At 38.9% G+C, this 18,828-nt stretch overlaps 1 protein-coding gene across 6 annotated transcripts in view; it reads left to right on the top strand.

Moving 5' to 3' along the window:
- The window catches only part of MAST4 (microtubule associated serine/threonine kinase family member 4), a gene marked incomplete at its 5' end in the record, with an annotated part of 210,082 nt that overhangs the window by 24,979 nt on the left and 166,275 nt on the right, over window positions 1–18,828 (top strand). For 5 of the 6 annotated variants that reach the window (XM_081880686.1, XM_081880685.1, XM_081880683.1 and 2 more), the window contains 2 exons: window positions 5,292–5,445; window positions 11,249–11,370. In XM_081880686.1, coding sequence (XP_081736812.1) covers window positions 5,292–5,445; window positions 11,249–11,370 — 276 coding nt within the window. Of the gene's footprint in view, window positions 1–5,291; window positions 5,446–11,248; window positions 11,371–18,828 lie in introns of those variants that run through there. The other variant, XM_081880690.1, reaches the window with a different exon arrangement.

Below are 18,828 nucleotides of genomic sequence, written 5' to 3'. Positions count from 1 at the left end.
TCTGGGACGCAAGTAAAGCAGTTATGAGAGGGTTTCTAATACAACAAAATACGATTAAGAAAAAGTTCTGGAATGAAAAGAAGGAGAAGATATAGGAGAAAATAAGAGAAGGAGAGAAAAAATTAAGATCTAGGCCCAAGTCGAAGGAAGTGCTGAGAGAGGTGAAATTTTTCCAGGCACAATACTCGAAATTGATAAATCAAGAGGTGGAATGGAAAATTAAACAAATGAAACAAAGATCCTTTGAATCAGCAAACAAGTGTGGGAAACTGCTAGCATGGCAGTTGAAAAAGAGACAAAAACTTAACACAGTTACAAATCTAGAGATTGAAGGGAGAATGGTTCAGAAACCCGAGGAAATTAGAAAGTGTTTCCAGAGATATTTTAAAGAACTTTATTCACAAGGGCCACAGAAAGACTTTGAGATGGATCAATTCCTTAAAACTAATGGATTACAAAAGATAACTCAGGAAATGAGAACTACCCTGAATAGTAATATCACCCAGCAAGAAATTGAAAGTGCCATTCAGAACCTTCAATTAGGCAAATCTCCAGGCCCTGATGGACTTACCTCCAAATATTATAAGGTTTTGAAGGACTATTTGATACAACCTCTGTTGGAGGTTTGCAATCAGATTATGGAGGGGAGGAAGGCACCGGAGACGTGGAAAGAAGCTTTCATCACATTGATACCTAAACAAGAAACTGAAAAGACCCAGCTTAAGAACTACCGCCCCATCTCACTCCTAAACGTGGATTACAAAATTTTTGCGGATATTTTAGCAAGTAGGTTTAAAAAAGTACTTAATGAAGTGATCCATAAGGACCAGGCTGGCTTTCTCCCCGGTAGGCATTTGTTTGATAATACAAGAAACATCATTGACATTTTGGAACTTCTACAAACAAATCTTAATACTAGAGCGGTTTTAATCTTTATTGATGCGGAGAAAGCCTTTGACAACATTTCTTGGATGTTTATGAAGAAAAATTTGGAAGGGATGGGAGTCGGGCGGGGGTTTGAAAATGGAATAGAAGCAATTTATTCAGAGCAAAAAGCTAAATTGATTGTTAACAATGTGGTGACAGAGGAGTTCAAAATAGAAAAAGGGACACGACAGGGGTGCCCCCTATCCCCCCTATTGTTTATTTCAGTCCTGGAGGTGCTATTGAACATGATTAGAAAGGACCGGTCTGTACAAGGAATTGAGGTCGGAGTGAAACAATATAAACTGAAAGCTTTTGCAGATGACTTGGTATTAACATTACAGGAGCCAGTCTCTAGCACTAAAAGAGTGTTAGAATTAATTTCTGATTTTGGTCGGGTGGCGGGATTTAAGCTGAACAAGCAAAAAACTAAGGTTCTAGCAAAAAATTTGACAACTACAGAAACAGATGAGTTCCTGAAAGAAACAGAATTAAATGTGGTTAAAAAAGTAAAATATCTGGGGGTGTATCTGACCTCTAAAAATTTGAATTTGTTTAAAGATAATTATGAGAAATGTTGGTCAGAAATCAAAAGAGACTTGGAAATATGGTCAAGATTGAAACTTTCCTTGTTGGGCCGGATACCAGCTATAAAGATGAATGTATTGCCGAAAATGTTATTCCTGTTTCAGGCCCTACAGATCGTGGACAAAGTGGAATGTTTTGGAAAGTGGCAGAGGGATATTTCCAAATTTGTTTGGCAGGGCAAAAAGCCCCGAATAAAGTTTAAAATACTAACTGACGCGAAAGAAAGAGGGGGATTTGCCCTGCCAGACTTGAGGTTATATTATGAATCTGCAGCCTTCTGCTGGTTGAAAGATTGGATTTTATTAGAAAACACTGATGTCCTAGATCTGGAGGGGTTTGATAATGCTTTTGGGTGGCATGCATATTTGTGGTATGACAAGGTTAAAGTTCACAAACTGTTTAAAAACCATATTGTCAGAAGAGCAATTTTGATGGTCTGGACAAAATATAAGGACTTATTGGAGAGTAAGACTCCGAGGTGGCTCTCACCGGTGGAGGCCAAGGCACGTAAGAGACTTAACATGGAAGCCTACTGGCCTAAATATTGGGAAATAATTGAAAAAATTGGAGACAATTGGAGGCTGCTGAGCTTGGAAAAACTGAAAAACAAGGTGCGAGATTGGTTGCATTATGCTCAAATCCAGGAGGTTTTTAAAGTGGATAAAAAGGTTGGATTCCAGGTGGAAAAATCGAAACTAGAGACAGAACTGTTAGAGCCAAAAAATAAATTACTTTCGAGAATGTATAATTTGCTGCTTAAATGGAATACACAGGATGAGACAGTCAAATCCGCCATGATAAAATGGGCACAGGACTTGGGGCACAACATTATGTTTGAAGACTGGGAAAGGTTATGGAACACCGGAATGAAATTTACGGCATGTAGTGCCTTGAAGGAAAATATTATGAAAATGATATACCGGTGGTACATGACCCCAGTCAAACTTGCTAAGATATATCACCTGTCTGATAACAAATGTTGGAAATGTAAAGAGGCGGAAGGGACATTCTTTCACCTCTGGTGGACTTGCCCGAAAGTGAAGGCCTTTTGGGAGATGATTCATAATGAACTAAAAAAGGTACTTAGATTTACCATACCTAAGAAACCGGAGGCCTTTCTTCTGGGCATTGTGGACCAGAGAGTACTTAAGAAAGATAGAACTTTTTTTATGTATGCTACCACAGCAGCAAGGATCCTGATTGCTAAGCATTGGAAGACACAAGATTTACCCACGCTGGAGGAATGGCAGACGCAGTTGATGGACTATATGGAACTGGCTGAAATGACTGGCAGAATCCGAGACTTGGGAGAAGAAACAATCGAGGAGGACTGGGAAAAATTTAAAGACTATTTGAAAAAACATTACAAGTTGTATGAATGTTAAAAAATGCACTTTTTAGAAATTCTTGCTTCAGCATCGGTAAATTAATGAAATGGAAATTAAGGTACAAGAAGACAAAGGTGGAATAATGAAATAACTTTATTATGTTTAAGTTAAAACATATAAGATTTGGGTTACAATAGTTTTGAAATTAGGCAACATGATAAAATGAAAGATACAATAAGCTTGGAAATAAGTTAACAAATTGCTGATATTTTGTATTACAGAGAATGCAGGGTTTGGAGGATGTGGGGAAGTCCAATAGATGTGTTGGAAAAAAGGATTATGGAAATTTGTAATTTCTCTACTGTATTTTTCTATCTATGTCTTTATTTCTTTTTTCTGTATTTCATAAACTTAATAAAAATATTATTAAAAAAAAAATACTGAGGCTCAGGTTGTATATATGTGTAAATAAACCATATATTACAAAGACGCAACAGTCTCCACTGTACCTCATTCCAAAAGCAAACAGAAACTCTGGGTATGTGCTTGGAACCCCTGGAATCTTGCATCACTTGGAGATTGGGGTGGCGTGCAACAATAGTAAAGCTTAAAGAGTTGCATGAAAACCATACCATTTTCTCCCTCTTAGTGAAGGAAACAACATATAGTCACATAACATATGGCCCTATGTGTGTTTACATTGTAAGCTTTGTTAAGTTTGATGGGTAAGTGTGCACAGGATTGTACTCTGAACGTTAATTGCTAACATTCCAGGCAACTTCACACTTGGCAATGACTTGATCCAGGGACAAGAAATGTTACACAAAAGATAAGGTCATGTAGCCTAACTAGTTGCAATTTGGTGTGATCACCTTTTACTTTATAAAACAAACCAGGAGACTTCTGGTGGAAAAATACTCCACTGAGAAAAAGTAGGCTTATACTGAGAATGTTCAATGGATTTTAGCTTAAAAAAATAAAAATAAAATATCTACATTCTCATACTAGATATTTGTTGCAAATTGGGTGCTCTAAGGCAGCAGACACCACCTTTTAGGAATATTTTTTAACTCTGCCTGAGGCTAGCAGACAAGTACTTGCTTGCAAACCTGCCTTGGTATTGTTTTTATCCTTTATGAATAATAATTGTTACATCTCTCCCTCTATCGGCTCTTCTCTCTCTCTCCCATTCAAAGTTCCAGTTCCCATGTAGAGAAGCCTACTGCAGCAAAGGACCAATGAGACTTTATTGCATGGTCACCTGCATTTTGAACTTTTCTGCATATATAGCTACCAGTTAAAATTCCATGAACAAGGCTTAAGTATAGCCAGTCTATGCTTTCATCCTGAAATAACAACAGTACTGTACTAATTGTATATTCAGAACAGTTTTTGATTAGCATTGGCAAATAATTATGAGAAATATTTGGAAAACATAAAGCTGCCAATGTATTGGCACCCAGATTCATGACAGGGGTAGCTCAAACAAAAGCTGACAGACAGTATTTTTTAAATAATTGAAAGTGGTGTGAGAGTTGCATCTCTCCACATTACACAGCCATTTATTTTGTCATCTCAATTCAAATAGGCTTTGTAGGTTTTTGATATGATGTAAACTTACCATTGGGATGCGGGTGGTGCTGTGGGTTAAACCACAGAGCCTAGGATTTGCCGATCAGAAGGTCGGCGGTTCGAATCCTCGCGACGGGGTGAGCTCCCGTTGCTCAGTCTCTGCTCCTGCCAACCTAGCAGTTCGAAAGCACATCAAAGTGCAAGTAGATCAATACGTACCGCTCCGGCGGGAAGGTAAACGGCGTTTCCGTGCGCTGCTCTGGTTTGCCAGAAGCGGCTTAGTCATGCTGGCCACATGACCCGGAAGCTGTACGCCGGCTCCCTCGGCCAGTAAATCAAGATGAGCACTGCAACCCCAGAGTCGGCCACGACTGGACCTAATAGTCAGCGGTCCCTTTACCTTTACCTAAACTTACTATATTTAATTGTATTTTATCTTGCCCTTTCCAAGTGCAAAAATGAGATGTGAACAATGACCAGATAGTCCTCCTTCAAATTGCTTTCAATTTCATTTGTAAGTGTGTGTGTGCATATGGGGAACATATCGCCTGTGGGCAGATGAAGGTTTGCTAGCATTCCATCTCTCTCCTTGTTTAAATAGCTTAAGGCAATATGGTGTTCTCTGAAGCTAGCAAGCGTTCTTTTTTTTACACATACAAATGGTATCTTTTACAACGACCATTTTATGCTTCCTCAGTGCATGCACATTAGTGCATGTGCACATCGCCACAATCCGGAAGTGGCCAGAGTGAGCTTACACATGTTCCACCAACGTGTGGAAGCCATGAACATAATCCCCATGTAAATGGGGGTTGCCTGTATTTCAAGTTGAGAATGGATTTTAACTCCAGCATCTCTCCTTTTTTTTTTTTTTTACAGCTTGATAGTATATTGTCACCTCCATCTATGCCATTTCGGAAATCCAGCAACCCTGAAGTTTCTTCTGGCCCCAGCAAGCCACTGAAATTTAAAAGGCAACTCAGTGAAGATGGGAGACCATTTAGAAGAGGAAGTCTTGGAGGAGCTCTGACTGGTAAGGAAAATGGCATGTCCATATAGCCAAGGATGGATATATTCCCATACATACTTAGTAAAAAAAATAAAGCTCTGCTATAGAAAACATGCCTGATCTTAAAAATTTATATGAACAGACACCAGTCAAGCTCAGAGTTTTGTGTACTGATTATAGACAGATGACTTAGAGAGGATAACACAGACAGATATCTCCATGAGTCATTTTAATGAATCTCTACAATACTGTCTCTGTAAAGTAAGATTAGCAATTACTCCTGCTCCCCACCAAAATCCATTGTACTGGTTACTGCAGCCCATTATTTAGTGAGGCCTGCATTCCTTTCTGGGTAACTTCCTGAGACCATATGTCAGTGGTGGGTGGGACTGGAGACAAAAGTGAGAAGAGCAACAAATGTAAATTTTGCCTTTGAACAGAAGGTTAGTTTCTACACACAACTCTCTACCCGCTCCCCATCCAAGCAAGCAGGGAATCATTATAAGAAATCAATGACACATCCCAGCCAAGCAGAATTACTCAAGGAAAGTGCAGAGCAGGGTCAGTGGGGCGGGGGTGATGTGGCAAGAGTCCCAAGGGCCAGGTAGACGGTGCGGAAGGGCACATTTGGCCCCTGTCACTGATATATACACTAGCTCCTTAGTCATAGGTGAGAAGGAATTGTATGCAGGCAAGTGAGCAGGCTGGTAGAAGAATGGCAGAACACTTTGTTCATCATTTGTACCTAGTATAGAACTGCAGCTGGCTCTTGCAAAATGATGAAGCCCTGTCTTTTTCCCCCCAGCTTCAGCAGGCTAGTAAAAATAAGAAAAAGGCATGTTAGTAACTTTTGTGGCCTTACATGCAAGGCTAATTTACTACCATGGTAGCTTTTGGGTTGCTCTTTTTTTTACTTACATAAAGTAGAAGTTACTCAATGGACCTTTAATTACACTAAGAATGTACTGCTGTGGCTCCTGGGGTTGGGTGTGTCTCAGGACTATCAGAACTCCATTTCCAGTGTCAGATACCTATAGAAGATACATGCTGAGAGTGAGCTGTGTTGTGCCACTCAGAAACCAAGCAGTGGAATCTTAAAATGTCCTGCAGAAAATGTCGGCATGCCCAGCAGAAGTGACAGCTATCTATTTGGAGAGTGATGCGTATAATGCAATTTTTTTGTGTTATAAAGACTTTTTGTTGTTGTTAGAGTAAAACTCTAATTTCCCATGGATAACATGTTCATTTTTGCAAATTCTTTACAGTGGAAATTATCAGTTACCACAAACAAACAACTTGATCCTTCAGTACTCCACCTTTAGTTATTTCCCCTCAACTTTGTCAGTTGGAGACTTGTCCATTTTCCAATAAGTCTGTTGAGAAGGAAGAATTCTGAAGTCAAATTAGCTGTATACTTTTTCACTAGATTCTCCCTGCCACTTTCACATTCTTAGCTACTTGCCTTTCTGGAAGCTGCTATAGATCTCAAGAGAGAAGCTTGTCAATCATGTCACTTCATAAAATTATTCATGAATTCTAAATTTAAGTGTATTAGGAGACTGTCGACAATTTTTAATGTACAGCGTGGGTAGCCATTTTGCTGTTAGTTTCTGAATTACCACCATATATTTTAATAACAAATTCTCTATTTAAATTAAATATATCAACAGCAATTTATATGTTCAAACTAATTGGTTGTAATTCACTGCCGAACTGAGTCAAGGCTCTTGATTTCCCTTTATTAAAATATTAAATGCAGAAAACAAAGCTGCATGATTTATTCCTGTCATGGAGCAGGAAAACTGGTTAACTGCAAAGCTCCTTTGCTGCAGTGAATGGGTTTCATGAGCTGAAGTAACTTCAAAGGGCTTTATACAATCACTTGGGCTCGGGCTTAAATTGTCAGAATTGAGAATGCTCCACAGGCTTAGTAGGCTATGCTGAAAGTGGAATTCAAGATAGAAAATAATGGCTTTCTAAATGGGCTGGAGGTGAAGAGTGCTGTGTCTAACTAGGTTCAAAGTTAACTAAAATGTGTGACTTTATTTCCTTTCTATTACTTATTACAGAGCAGTATTGCATTGTAGTAGCTTAAATGTTTTTGTTCATCATGCTAAGATGTTTTACAATGCTGAAATTGACTTTACCTTATTTATATATAATAAATAAAAATAAAGGTGAAATGCCTTTAATTTGGTTACTATGCCGTGTAGCAATTTCAGGCAGTTATTTCAGGCAATAAAATGCAGTCTAACTAATTCTATGCCGTTTAAGTCAGTGGCTCAGTTTGTATGTAATGCTAAGCCAAACCATGGCTAAGTGTGAGTGAACGTTTATATGAATGCATGGAGCAAACATTGTGGCTGCTTCGCGTCTCCCTTCATCCTGTACTATCCTGAGTTAAGCCATGGTTTGGTTTAGTGTTGTGTCTGAATCTGGGTTTGTGATTTGTCTAGCCACGAACAAACCATGAAAATACAAAACTGAGTGGTATAGAGAGAGTGATGGGGAATACCACTCCCTGACCTCCAGCTGATCCCTAGATAGCACTGGAATTAACTTTAAAATTAGGTTTAGGATGGATAAATGAAAGTAGCTTTTTACACAACACATATTTAAATTATGATGTTTGCTGCCACAAGATGTTATTTGATGACTCTAAAGAAGAATTGAACAAATAGCAGAATAATGTAACAGCCGTGTTCAGAGGCAGACGCTGAATCTCATGTACTGAGAACAAACATTCAATGCCTGTTGTGTTCATGCCCTGCTTGTAGGCTTCTGACTGGGTAGTGTGTGTTGACAGCAGGATCCTGGACAAGATAGATCCTTGGAGTGATGCAGCAGAAAAACTATTCCTGTGTTCTTGTGCTGTTGGGGCAGAGTGTTATTTTCCCCAGTACTTCTTGTTTTAATTGAAATTTGTGAAAGTTGCTTTGGTGTTTGTGTAACTCAGAGGTGGGGAACCTGTGGTCCTCTAGATGTTGTTGATCTACAGCTCCCTACTTCCTAGCCATTGTCTGTGCTTGCTGGGCCTGATGGGAGTTCTAGTACAGCAACATCTGGGGGCCAAAGATTCCCCAGCCTGGATGTAATTTAAGGCAGTTTCACTACATGTGCTGTAAACTGGAAGAATAAATGCATGGAACTTGAAAAACTTTTGTTTAAGAAACAGGCCTCTTTGTCCAAAGTAGCATGCTTCTGCCACTCTCTAAGCCATTTCTGAAGAGTTTTCATTGATGGACGTTTATGACATTAATTGTGGCTTAAGGTTCAGCTGAAACTCATTTCTTCCTTTATTACAGATCATAGTGAAATAGCAGTAGTCATTCTGAAAGAGCAAAGAATTAAAATAACACTAATTGTAAATGTTAACTGGGCAATTATTCCAAACTATTGAGGATATTTTAGCACCTCAATAATATGAGCTAGATAGGTTTTATTACTGTGTGGAGGAAGGGCCATGAAAGTGCTGAATTTTGTTAATGGGGGTTCTGTACAATGCAGTGGCCAAGGACAACACAATTAAGTCATCTGTACTTCTAGCTTTGATTGAATTATATCAGCTTTAATGGACAGATTGGGGGAAAATGTTTATCTCTCTTTTAAATCTGGCAGGGAAAAAAGCATTGTCCGTTAATTTTAACCATATGCAGCTAAGTAATACACTTGACAGATGCTAATTTCCTTAAGTTGTAAGCAGCAAATGATGCATGAATTAAACAGCAACATGCTTTTTAAATGCCTGCTGGTATTCCTCCCAAACTGGATTTAAATAAAGTTTCTTGATGTAACTACAAGGAACCAAGATAACAATAATGAAGGGTTTCATAACAATGGTTTTAAAATTAATCAATTGTTTTATTTTTCTATTAAGTCTAATGGGGATGGTTGCATTAATTCTGCATACATTATTGTAAAAACAAACACTAACATTTACATATTTCTTTTTTCACCCTGCTGGCGCTACAACAGTTTGTACTAATAAAAGTGATGTCTTAGAGTCTTAGTTGCTAGGGTCTCTGGTGATCAGATTGAGAAGGGATTTATCCTCTTACTGCTCCTACCCTTCAAGTTAAATACCGTCATTTGAAGAAATCATTGTTTGATGCAGATTATCTTAACATTTACTTCCTGCATTACTGAGCTTAAATACATAGCATGATACAGTCAAAGTTAAGTACTTCTAAGACTCATATCAATGGGAGAATTACTGTGCAATCCTAGGCATGTCTACTCAGAGGTCAGTAGGACTTAATCCAGGTAATGGTGCATAGGATTGTAGCCTTAAGCTTTTACTCTTTTTTAAAAATAATAAAAATAATAAATCAGTAATGAAATTAATGGGCCTTAAGTCTTTAGTTCTGGTTAGATAGTGTCTAGATTCTGTGCTATTGTGATAATAGTTGTTTTAAAAGCCATTTCCATGTCTCTGGAAAGAAAGGGGGATAATTCCCATTAGGATTCAGCAGCAAGCATGTATTCAGCAGCCAAGAACAGTTCAGTTTTAATGTTATTTTTGAAAATGTGGTGATTTACCTAGAATGTACATTTTTTCTTACAGACTGTCTTCTAGCCAATTGCCCTAATATCACATATGTGTTCATAAACAAATAGGCATATATATGCACCAGGCAATCTTCTTAATTGTTTACTTAAAATCAGCTGCTTTATATCTTTCTTTAAGTCAATCAGTTTACTTATATAATGCATTCTCCACGAATAGTTGGTGGTTCACAGAAAATAAATCTACAACAATAATACACAGATATAATACGTATTAAAGTTATAACATGACTGCAGAAATTAACAATTCACTTAAAATATATCAAAGTGAGCATAAAACTTACCAGCAGATCAGTTAGCAATATTCAATACATTCTCATCCCAAGGTAGTCCAAATCTGATGGTGTTACCATAAATACATTAATAAAGAAACACCTTTTAATAATAATAGATCTCTAAGTGATTTACAGTAGAATAAAACAGAATAACAACCCACCCCTTTTGTATGTAGACCCAACAGTGTTTACTTTTGAAGGCTCCAAGGACTAGAAGATGAAGTAAAGTAGGCAGAACCCCCCCACCCCACCCCATGGTCAATATTGAGTCTTTCTCCTCTCACAGCACTTCTCCTGGAAACAGCTTCTTGATGAAGGTTCCTTGTGCCAGAGTCTGGGGACTCAGCTACATTAGTCAAAAAAACATGTTTTGAATTTGTTATAAACATGCAACATTAGATGGCACCAGAGAGCAAAAGCAATTTTTACATCGCCCCACCCCCCCTTTTGTTATAACGATTTAATTTCTGACTTATTTATGGTGGGGTTTTTTTCTGTGTGTATATCTACCCTGGGTAAGAAATGTACTAGATAGGTCCCAAATGAGTAAAGCAAGTCTTTTTTCCTAAAAAGGCAGGAAACAGGAGAAAGGGGGTAAGTAGAGAGAAAGAACACCCAAGGGATCAAAATTAATTCTTAGTGCAAGTTAAAAAAAAGAAGGCATTAGGAACAGTGGGTCAAATCATAAATAAACCAAAAAATCCTCCTATTCACAAGTCTCTCAGTTTCTTAATACTCAGAATGGGATAAGTTTGTGTTTATATTTGTATTTGCACAGTAAGATTTATTACTTGGAGTATGTGCATATATCTAAGGCTAGCTGAATATCTGTTTCAGAAGCTTATAAGGAGCATTTGAGGTTTAAATCTTGCTAAGTCAGACCAAATTTGTCCATTTACAGTGAGTTGCATGGACTGATATTGCAGACCATTTACTGTGCAAGAGGCTGTGTACTGACAACTTTTTTCCACCTAAACTTTCGACAGGTAGGTACTTGCTGCCAAATGCTGTTACACAACAGTCATGGCAAACTGGAGAAACTTCCAATCTTGTCCGAATGCGCAGTCAAGCTCTTGGGCAGTCAGCACCTTCTCTGACAGCTAGCTTGGTGAGTTATATTTTCAAATATTTGTTTATTCAAGAAACTAATGTTTATGTAACATTGCGGCAAGGAGTTTATTTGCACTACAGTCAAATAATCCAAAATTGTTTTCAAATGATACAGTAATTCAGGGCCTTTCACATAACTGTTGTCGGTTACTGTATATAATAGTACTAAACATGTACAGTTTATCTGAATTATGTTTACTGGGGGAGCTGTAATTTTGAATTGCCTTACATGCTTTCCTATAAAACCTCAGCTGGGAGCACATTTTAGTATAGTTTTTCCATTTAAGTAGTCTATTTAAGAAAAAGAAGCAGTCACATTTTTTTAATAATACACTAGTTTAAAATACTGGGGTGTTGTTGTTTTTAAAAAAGACATTCTATTATTTTGTTCCATTATGTGCATGCAAGTAGCTTACTAAAGCAATGTGTATATTGGTGTGTGTATTTGAAGCTCATCATGATAACGAGGAAAACATAGTTTGGTATACTGTGTAGGACTTTTTAAATTGGGTGATGGAGCTTCAGGTTGCAGCTGGTACTAAATCTCGTAAGTTAGAGGAATGTTAGCAGTAGAGTCAACTTTTGCGCCACCACTACTTTATAGGGGGAGGGGGATATGTTTTTGAAAGTCATCTTGCAGGTCAATGGAATGGTAAGGCTGTCCTCAAAAAGTATTCAGTCTTGGTGTGGCCCTGAAGACTATTTTAATCTTAGTGTTAATTTTTTCACCCCACCGCTCCAAAACCAAAGAAGAAGCTTGGGCCTGACACTTCATTATAGATAATAAGAAAGTACTAAGTACTTGTGCTTATTTCAAAATATATATTTAAACTGATAGATATATTTAGTTATGAAAGCATGGAGATGGAATAGTTCCTCAATGCAATCAGATTTGGAAACAGGTAGATAAAATCTCATCAAGTCTGCCAGTTGGGGATGCACAATATACAAATTATTACTGAGGTGGTATCTAACACCTTCAAGGTTAAATGAAATCCACCCAGTTAATGGCTCTGAATGTTGGGAATGTTTTGTGGGAAATGTCCATTTATTACATGATGTGATGGGAATGCCCAATTGTCACAAATTATTGGTGGCAAATAACTCAAAAGATCTCAGATATAATAGAGCATATATTGAGACCTAGCCCTGTGTAGATGGGGATATTGTAACTATAAATCTAAAATCACTTGTCAGTATTGCCAAAATTGTATGGACAAGAAAATGGAAATGCCAGCAGGCCCCAACAGAGTGGGAATGGCTGATGAAATGTACAGAATTGCCTGTAATGGACAAGCTGACAGAGCTAGTCATAATAATAATACTAATACTAATATAAGGAAGGTAGGCAGGCTAGGAAATGCCGACTTTGCTGAAAGATAGAACTGTTTTGTTGAGTTCTGGAATGTGCACTATAAATGTAGGATTGGAAATATTTCAGCGTATGTAATTACGGTTTGTATGAGAAAACATGGGGATAGTGAGCTTTATGTGTAAAACATCGCATTAAAAAACTTCATACACTTAGAACTACAGCATCAAGTAGTATCTGAAGCAAAACATTGTAACCTGGAGTATTCAGTCACGTAGCAAATAAGAAAAAAACAGCCAGGTTGGACCACACCAAAGACCTTTCTAGTCTAGCACTCTATTCCCACAGTGACTACAGGAAAACCTCAAAAAGATATGAACATAATATTTCTTTCTCCACTCAAATTCTAGACCCTTCACACATGTACAGAGTGTTTCAGTATGAAAGGTATGGAAATGAAACATATAACAATATTTTTGTCCATTTTCATGGTACAGAGTCTGAGGTAGTTTATAATGAGTTTATAAAGTCTACACACTTATATTTTTTTTATAATAATTTTTATTAAATTTTTAAACAAAAAACAACAACATACATAAAAACATGTTCTTTTTCATTAACCACATTTCATTCTCATCTTTGGACTTCCTCACATCTCTTGTTCCTGCACTCTAAACACATAAATTTTTCTAGCAAATTATTTACTTAGTTCAATTTATATTATATAATTGTCCAATATTGAATCTCAAATTTTAGACTTTAAATAACTCTTATTCTTTAAAAGTTAATTCTAGGATATTTTTTATCCAAAATTTGTCTTATCTTTCAATTACATTTAAATTTATATTCCTTGTTACTAATTTATTGGAGCCATATTGTTACGAATCTTACATCTTTCTTAACATTCGTACAATTTACAATATTTTTGTAAATAGTCCTTAAATTTCTTCCAGTCCTCCTCCACCAGTTCCTCTCCGAGGTCTCGGATTCTGCCCGTCATTTCTGCCAGTTCCATATAGTCCATCAGTTGCATCTGCCATTCTTCCAGTGTGGGCAAATCTTGGGTTTTCCAGCCTTTAGCAATGAGTATCCTTGCTGCTGTTGTGGCATACATAAAAAAAGTTCGGTCCTTCTTTTGCACACTCTGGCTGACAATGCCCAAAAGGAAGGCCTCTGGTTTCTTAGGGAAGGTATACTTAAATACCTTTTTCAGCTCATTATATATCATTTCCCAGAAGGTCTTCACTCTAGGACAGGACCACCAGAGGTGAAAGAATGTTCCTTCAGCTTCTTTACACTAAAGTCTACACACTTATAAAGAAGTACCATAGATTCTAATTTCAATTTTTAGATGTGACTTCTCTTGAAACATAGAATTGTGGTTGTTCTATTAAAGAATGGCTTTTCATGTAATGATGGTTTGCAGCATTGGAAGTTATCTAAATTAACATACCCTTCAATTTTTCTGCATTACATTTTAACGCTGATACTTGACCAGTGATGTGCTGTTTTGCTTCACTCAGTCAGCATTTGTCTAAATAAATGCTGCTTATTTGACCTTATTACATCTTTGCTGTTGGAAAAGAGCAAAACATTCATTTCTGAAATATTCCTCTCTTGCTTTGTAGAATAATTCCTCTGTACTCTGTTATTTCCACAGCTGAAAATAACTGTATGGAAAGGAATGGCCTTTCTTCCTGGGGAGTTTACTGTATTTGTTTAGGAGAGAACAAATAACAAACTCTTAATTGAAAATGATAACTCCTACTAAATTGTCATATGCCTTTTGTAAAAATGGTTTCAGATATAATTATGTTAATTAGATTATAACTTGGTGTTTGTATGTATTTCAGGAGTACTTCAATACTATTTTATGCTTTACTTCCTGAAATAAAATGGTTCAATTACCTACCTGAGAGGTTATAAAATACCTTATGTACATAATGCAAGAATAAACAAGTGCGTCTTCAGAAGCATTAATTGGAAATATATTTGAATGTCAAATATCGTGCTGGCTTGTTTTTTAGCAATAATGTTGAAATCACTGTTCTGTTAAAATGGGCTGTTTAAGAGTATTGAAGTGGGTCAAAGAGCTTCCTGTTAACTGAGCAACACTGTAATTGAGAGGGCTGGCCCACCCATGAGGCAGAGTGAGGCAGCTGCCTCAAGCAACGAAAGTCCCACTGCTAGTGTAGAAGTGCTGCCGCCAGCAGCACCAGTTTTCAGTGAGATCTTGCCAGAAACTGGCACTGCTGCTGGTACTTTGTGGACACCTCCACACAATACAGATAAGAGGCTTGCAGTGTCTGCTGCGGCTTGTGGGGTGTCAATGGGGCAGGTGGCACATTCCTCTTTTGCCTCAAGCAGCAAAATGGGATGTGCTACCCCTGGTAATTGACATGGTCTGTATATTCAGCAAGGGGACGTGGGTGGTGCTGTGGGTTAAATCACAGAGCATAGGACTGCCGATCAGAAGGTCGGCGGTTCGAATCCCCGTGATGGGGTGAGCTCCCGTTGCTCGGTCCCACCTAGCAGTTCGAAAGCATGTCAAAGTGCAAGTAGATAAATAGGTACTGCTCCGACGGGAAAGTAAACAGCGTTTCCGTGTGCTGCTCTGGTTCGCCAGAAGCGGCTTAGTCATGCTGGCCACATGACCCGGAAGCTGTACGCCGGCTCCCTCGGCCAATAAAGCGAGATGAGCACTGCAACCCCAAGTGTCAAAATGTTTATTTGGCTTTACGCCCATCATGAAACACAACACAACACAACAAATCAAATAAAACAGCGGACTCGTACAAGCCACAAATAGTATAACACAGTTCACAACTCACAAGGACAAATATTAGCCATTCATAAGAAAAGTTTAAGACTCTGCAACCCCAGAGTCGGTCACGACTGGACCTAATCAGGGGTCCCTTTACCTTATATATTCAGCAGAATTAAAATACTTATTACAACTGCGCTCTCTCTCTCTCTCTCTCTCTCTCTCTCTCTCTCACACACACACACACACACTGATTTGTTCTGTGAACAACATGGTCTGTGACTGCTTAGATGCTGCCTTCTGTGACAATCTCATAGACGTGCTGAGAGACTACTTTATTAAATTATCTTTCTATTATCTGAGGGTGTTTCCTGATGGGGAGTTCTAAGTTTTACAAAATAATTCCATGGAATTAGCCTTTTTTTAAAAAAAAAAAAAGTTAACTCATTCTGCTCTTGGGATATACCTGTGTGGACAAGGAAGGGATTTGTGTCCAGATCTCAAACCTAAGGACTCCTCAGAGGAGGAGGAATGGGAGCAGGCCCCTCTAATCACCATGAAGAACAAATGGCTCCAGATACCTCTGCTCGAGTACTGGAGGTCACTATGCCAGCTTCCTAGGTTACTGGATGACTTCTAGATCCCCCCCCCTTCATCTTCCCCAGGACTAGAGAAGCAGAGGATATGGCAAGCCAGGTAAAAGCTTTAAAGCCACTGTCTAATGTGGCTGACTAATGGGATGTCAGGCACCAGCTGAACACTGAGGAGAGTTGGCTGGAAGCTGATCTCCCAGGTAGCAAGCAGGACAACTCCACTTCTTTGCACAAGACAGAAAAGGCTCAGGACAAGGGAGAGGTCATGAAGTAGACAGGCAGCAGGAAATTCACAGGCAAGCAATGGAGATACTTCATGGAATGCTCTTCCTTCTAGGTGCCTCAGTTGCACATTTTTCGATCCATACCCCAAAGAGATCACTCTGCTTCTCCACTCTTCTCCCTAAAATAAGATTTTCTGAGCCCACAAAAGAGCATTAAAAAGAATGAACAAATCATGGCTATGCCCAAGTTAAATGCCTAGAGTGGAAGCAGTCTAGGTAACCTATTGAGAAAATAAGGAAATGCAGAGAATTGAGATACAGTTATGTAATGGTTCTAGGGGTTGCTCGTGCGTAAGCCGGTGCTTATCTCCCCGGCTGAGTGCAAACACCTGGCTGGGTTGCCTAAGTGAACCTTTTCTGTCCGGACAGCCACTCACCCGTGGCTGACTCAATCGCTGGCAGAATCCGTCAGTGGGCGTTTCTTAAACTTCTTCCAGCAAAGAAGCTCTTTGACGCCTAGTCTCCTCCTACTGTCTCTGCGTGAAAGCCTTCTGCGCAAGGAGGGCGTGGGCAACGGAGGACCCCTACTCTCCCCGCTGGTCCCAGGCAAGGAGTCATTTGGGACCGCCTCGCCGCTTCCCCCATCTGCCCCCCTTCTCCACTGGTGCTACACTGATTCTCTTCCCCAGAAGATGGGCTGCTTCTCCCAATCCCTGGACGCTCTCTGGAATCCCTCTGGCTTTTGCTCTCTCCCTCCGGCACTGATGGCAGTTCCCTGACAAGTTATCCCCACATGAACTGCCCCAGACTCTGGGTTCATCATCTTGAGGCACCTTCTTTGTGTGCCTCCTCCACAAGAGGTCCAGAGGGTGGCTACACGAGAACAGGCCATTTTTGTTGAATGCTCTCTCCAGGGAGGCTCGCCTGGCACCTTCATTATATAATCTTTAGGTGCCAGGCAAAAACATTCCTCTCCTCCCAGGCTTTTAAAACTGTCCGTGTTGTCGTGTTTGTTTGTTACAATGGTATGTTTTTTTGTGATTTTATATTGTAAACTGCCCTGTGATCCTTGAATTGAAGGGCAGTATAGAAATTTAATAAATAAATGAAAAAAAGAGAAGAAATACGTTAGCTGCATCTTTGCTGATGGCTGGGATCTGGTCTTCTGCTTGCCATAAAGGTTTTCATGGGAGGGAGGGGTGCAACCTCCCTGATAGCTCTTTTTTCTCTGATCGCTGGCAGAATCTGTTGTGTCCGTCACTTATGTATGGCCAGAGTTAAAAACCGACCTGTATCAGGCTTTAAAGTTATTGCTCTGGCCTTTTTTCATATTCTATTTTGTGACAGCTTTGTGTTCTTGGGATGTGGCAGGCAAAATAACTGAATGTATACCTGCTGTTCTCAGAGTCACTGTGAGCTTATGTATGCTTATTCATGTGTTTCATATAAAGCAGAAGGGAAGGGTGTAAATTTTATAAATAAATAGGTGCAAATGTGTGCCCTTCCCTCGAAGCATATCCTGTTCTATCCCTCCTAGCAAGGAAGGGCACAGACTTTGCACAGTCCCTTAATACTGGAGTCAGATGCAAAATTTCATTAGAAGGTTAGCTCTTCTGGTTAAAGTTCATGCTGATTTGGTCTGGTAAAAGCTTTCTGACTCAGTTTTTTATATTTTATTTCACAAGGAGTAATGCAAGAGCAAACCCAGTTGTGGCACAATCTTGGGGAAAGACTGTTGCTTTTCTTGTCTGTTAATATCTAGAGTCCCCATGACCTCAAGAGGGCTTTAAAAGCATACATCTTCAAACTATCTAAAAATAGTATATTCTTCCCAAAAGCAACCTTCGGGGTCATGCTCCTGCCTGGCAGGCGAGCAAACAATAAAGGCAAGTGATAAATAAAATAATTTTGGGGGGATTTTCTTTGCTTTCTGCCACTTGGAGGTGAAGAAGACAAAAAACTATTGGAATGATTAAACAACCATATTAAAATGTGGTATAAGAAATGTAAAGCAATACTGGATCACAGAAGAAACATAACCTCTAGGGAAAATGCCCACTGCCCTTTTTGTATCTCTAGTCTCAAGCACTAGTTAAAAAGCATTAATTAAAAGTAGCTATCTGTAACTTCCCCATCTGAAGGAATCAGGAAGAATGGATAAATAAAAGTATAAAACAATGGACATGGTGAAAACAAAACAAATTCCTTCCAGTAGCACCTTAAAGACCAACTAAGTCAGTTCTTGGTATGAGCTTTCGTGTGCATGCACACTTCTTCAGATACCTGGTATCTGAAGAAGTGTGCATCTGAAGAAGTGGTATGCACACGAATTCTTGGTATCTGAAGAAGTGTGCATGCACACGAAAGCTCATACCAAGAACTGACTTAGTTGGTCTTTAAGGTGCTACTGGAAGGAATTTGTTTTGTTTTGACTATGGCAGACCAACACGGCTACCTATCTGTAAATGGACATGGTGGTAGTGGTAAGACACTCCACAGTAAATAAGCTTTCCCATGTTTTAATATATTACAGCAGAGGCTTAAACACTACATCAACTTTGTT

This window comes from Podarcis erhardii, assembly GCF_964252035.2.
Source record: "Podarcis erhardii genome assembly, chromosome: 11".
Taxonomy (NCBI): Eukaryota; Metazoa; Chordata; class Lepidosauria; order Squamata; family Lacertidae; genus Podarcis; species Podarcis erhardii.
Note: the sequence above shows the minus strand (reverse complement) of the source record. Positions and strands in the feature narration are given on the sequence as shown.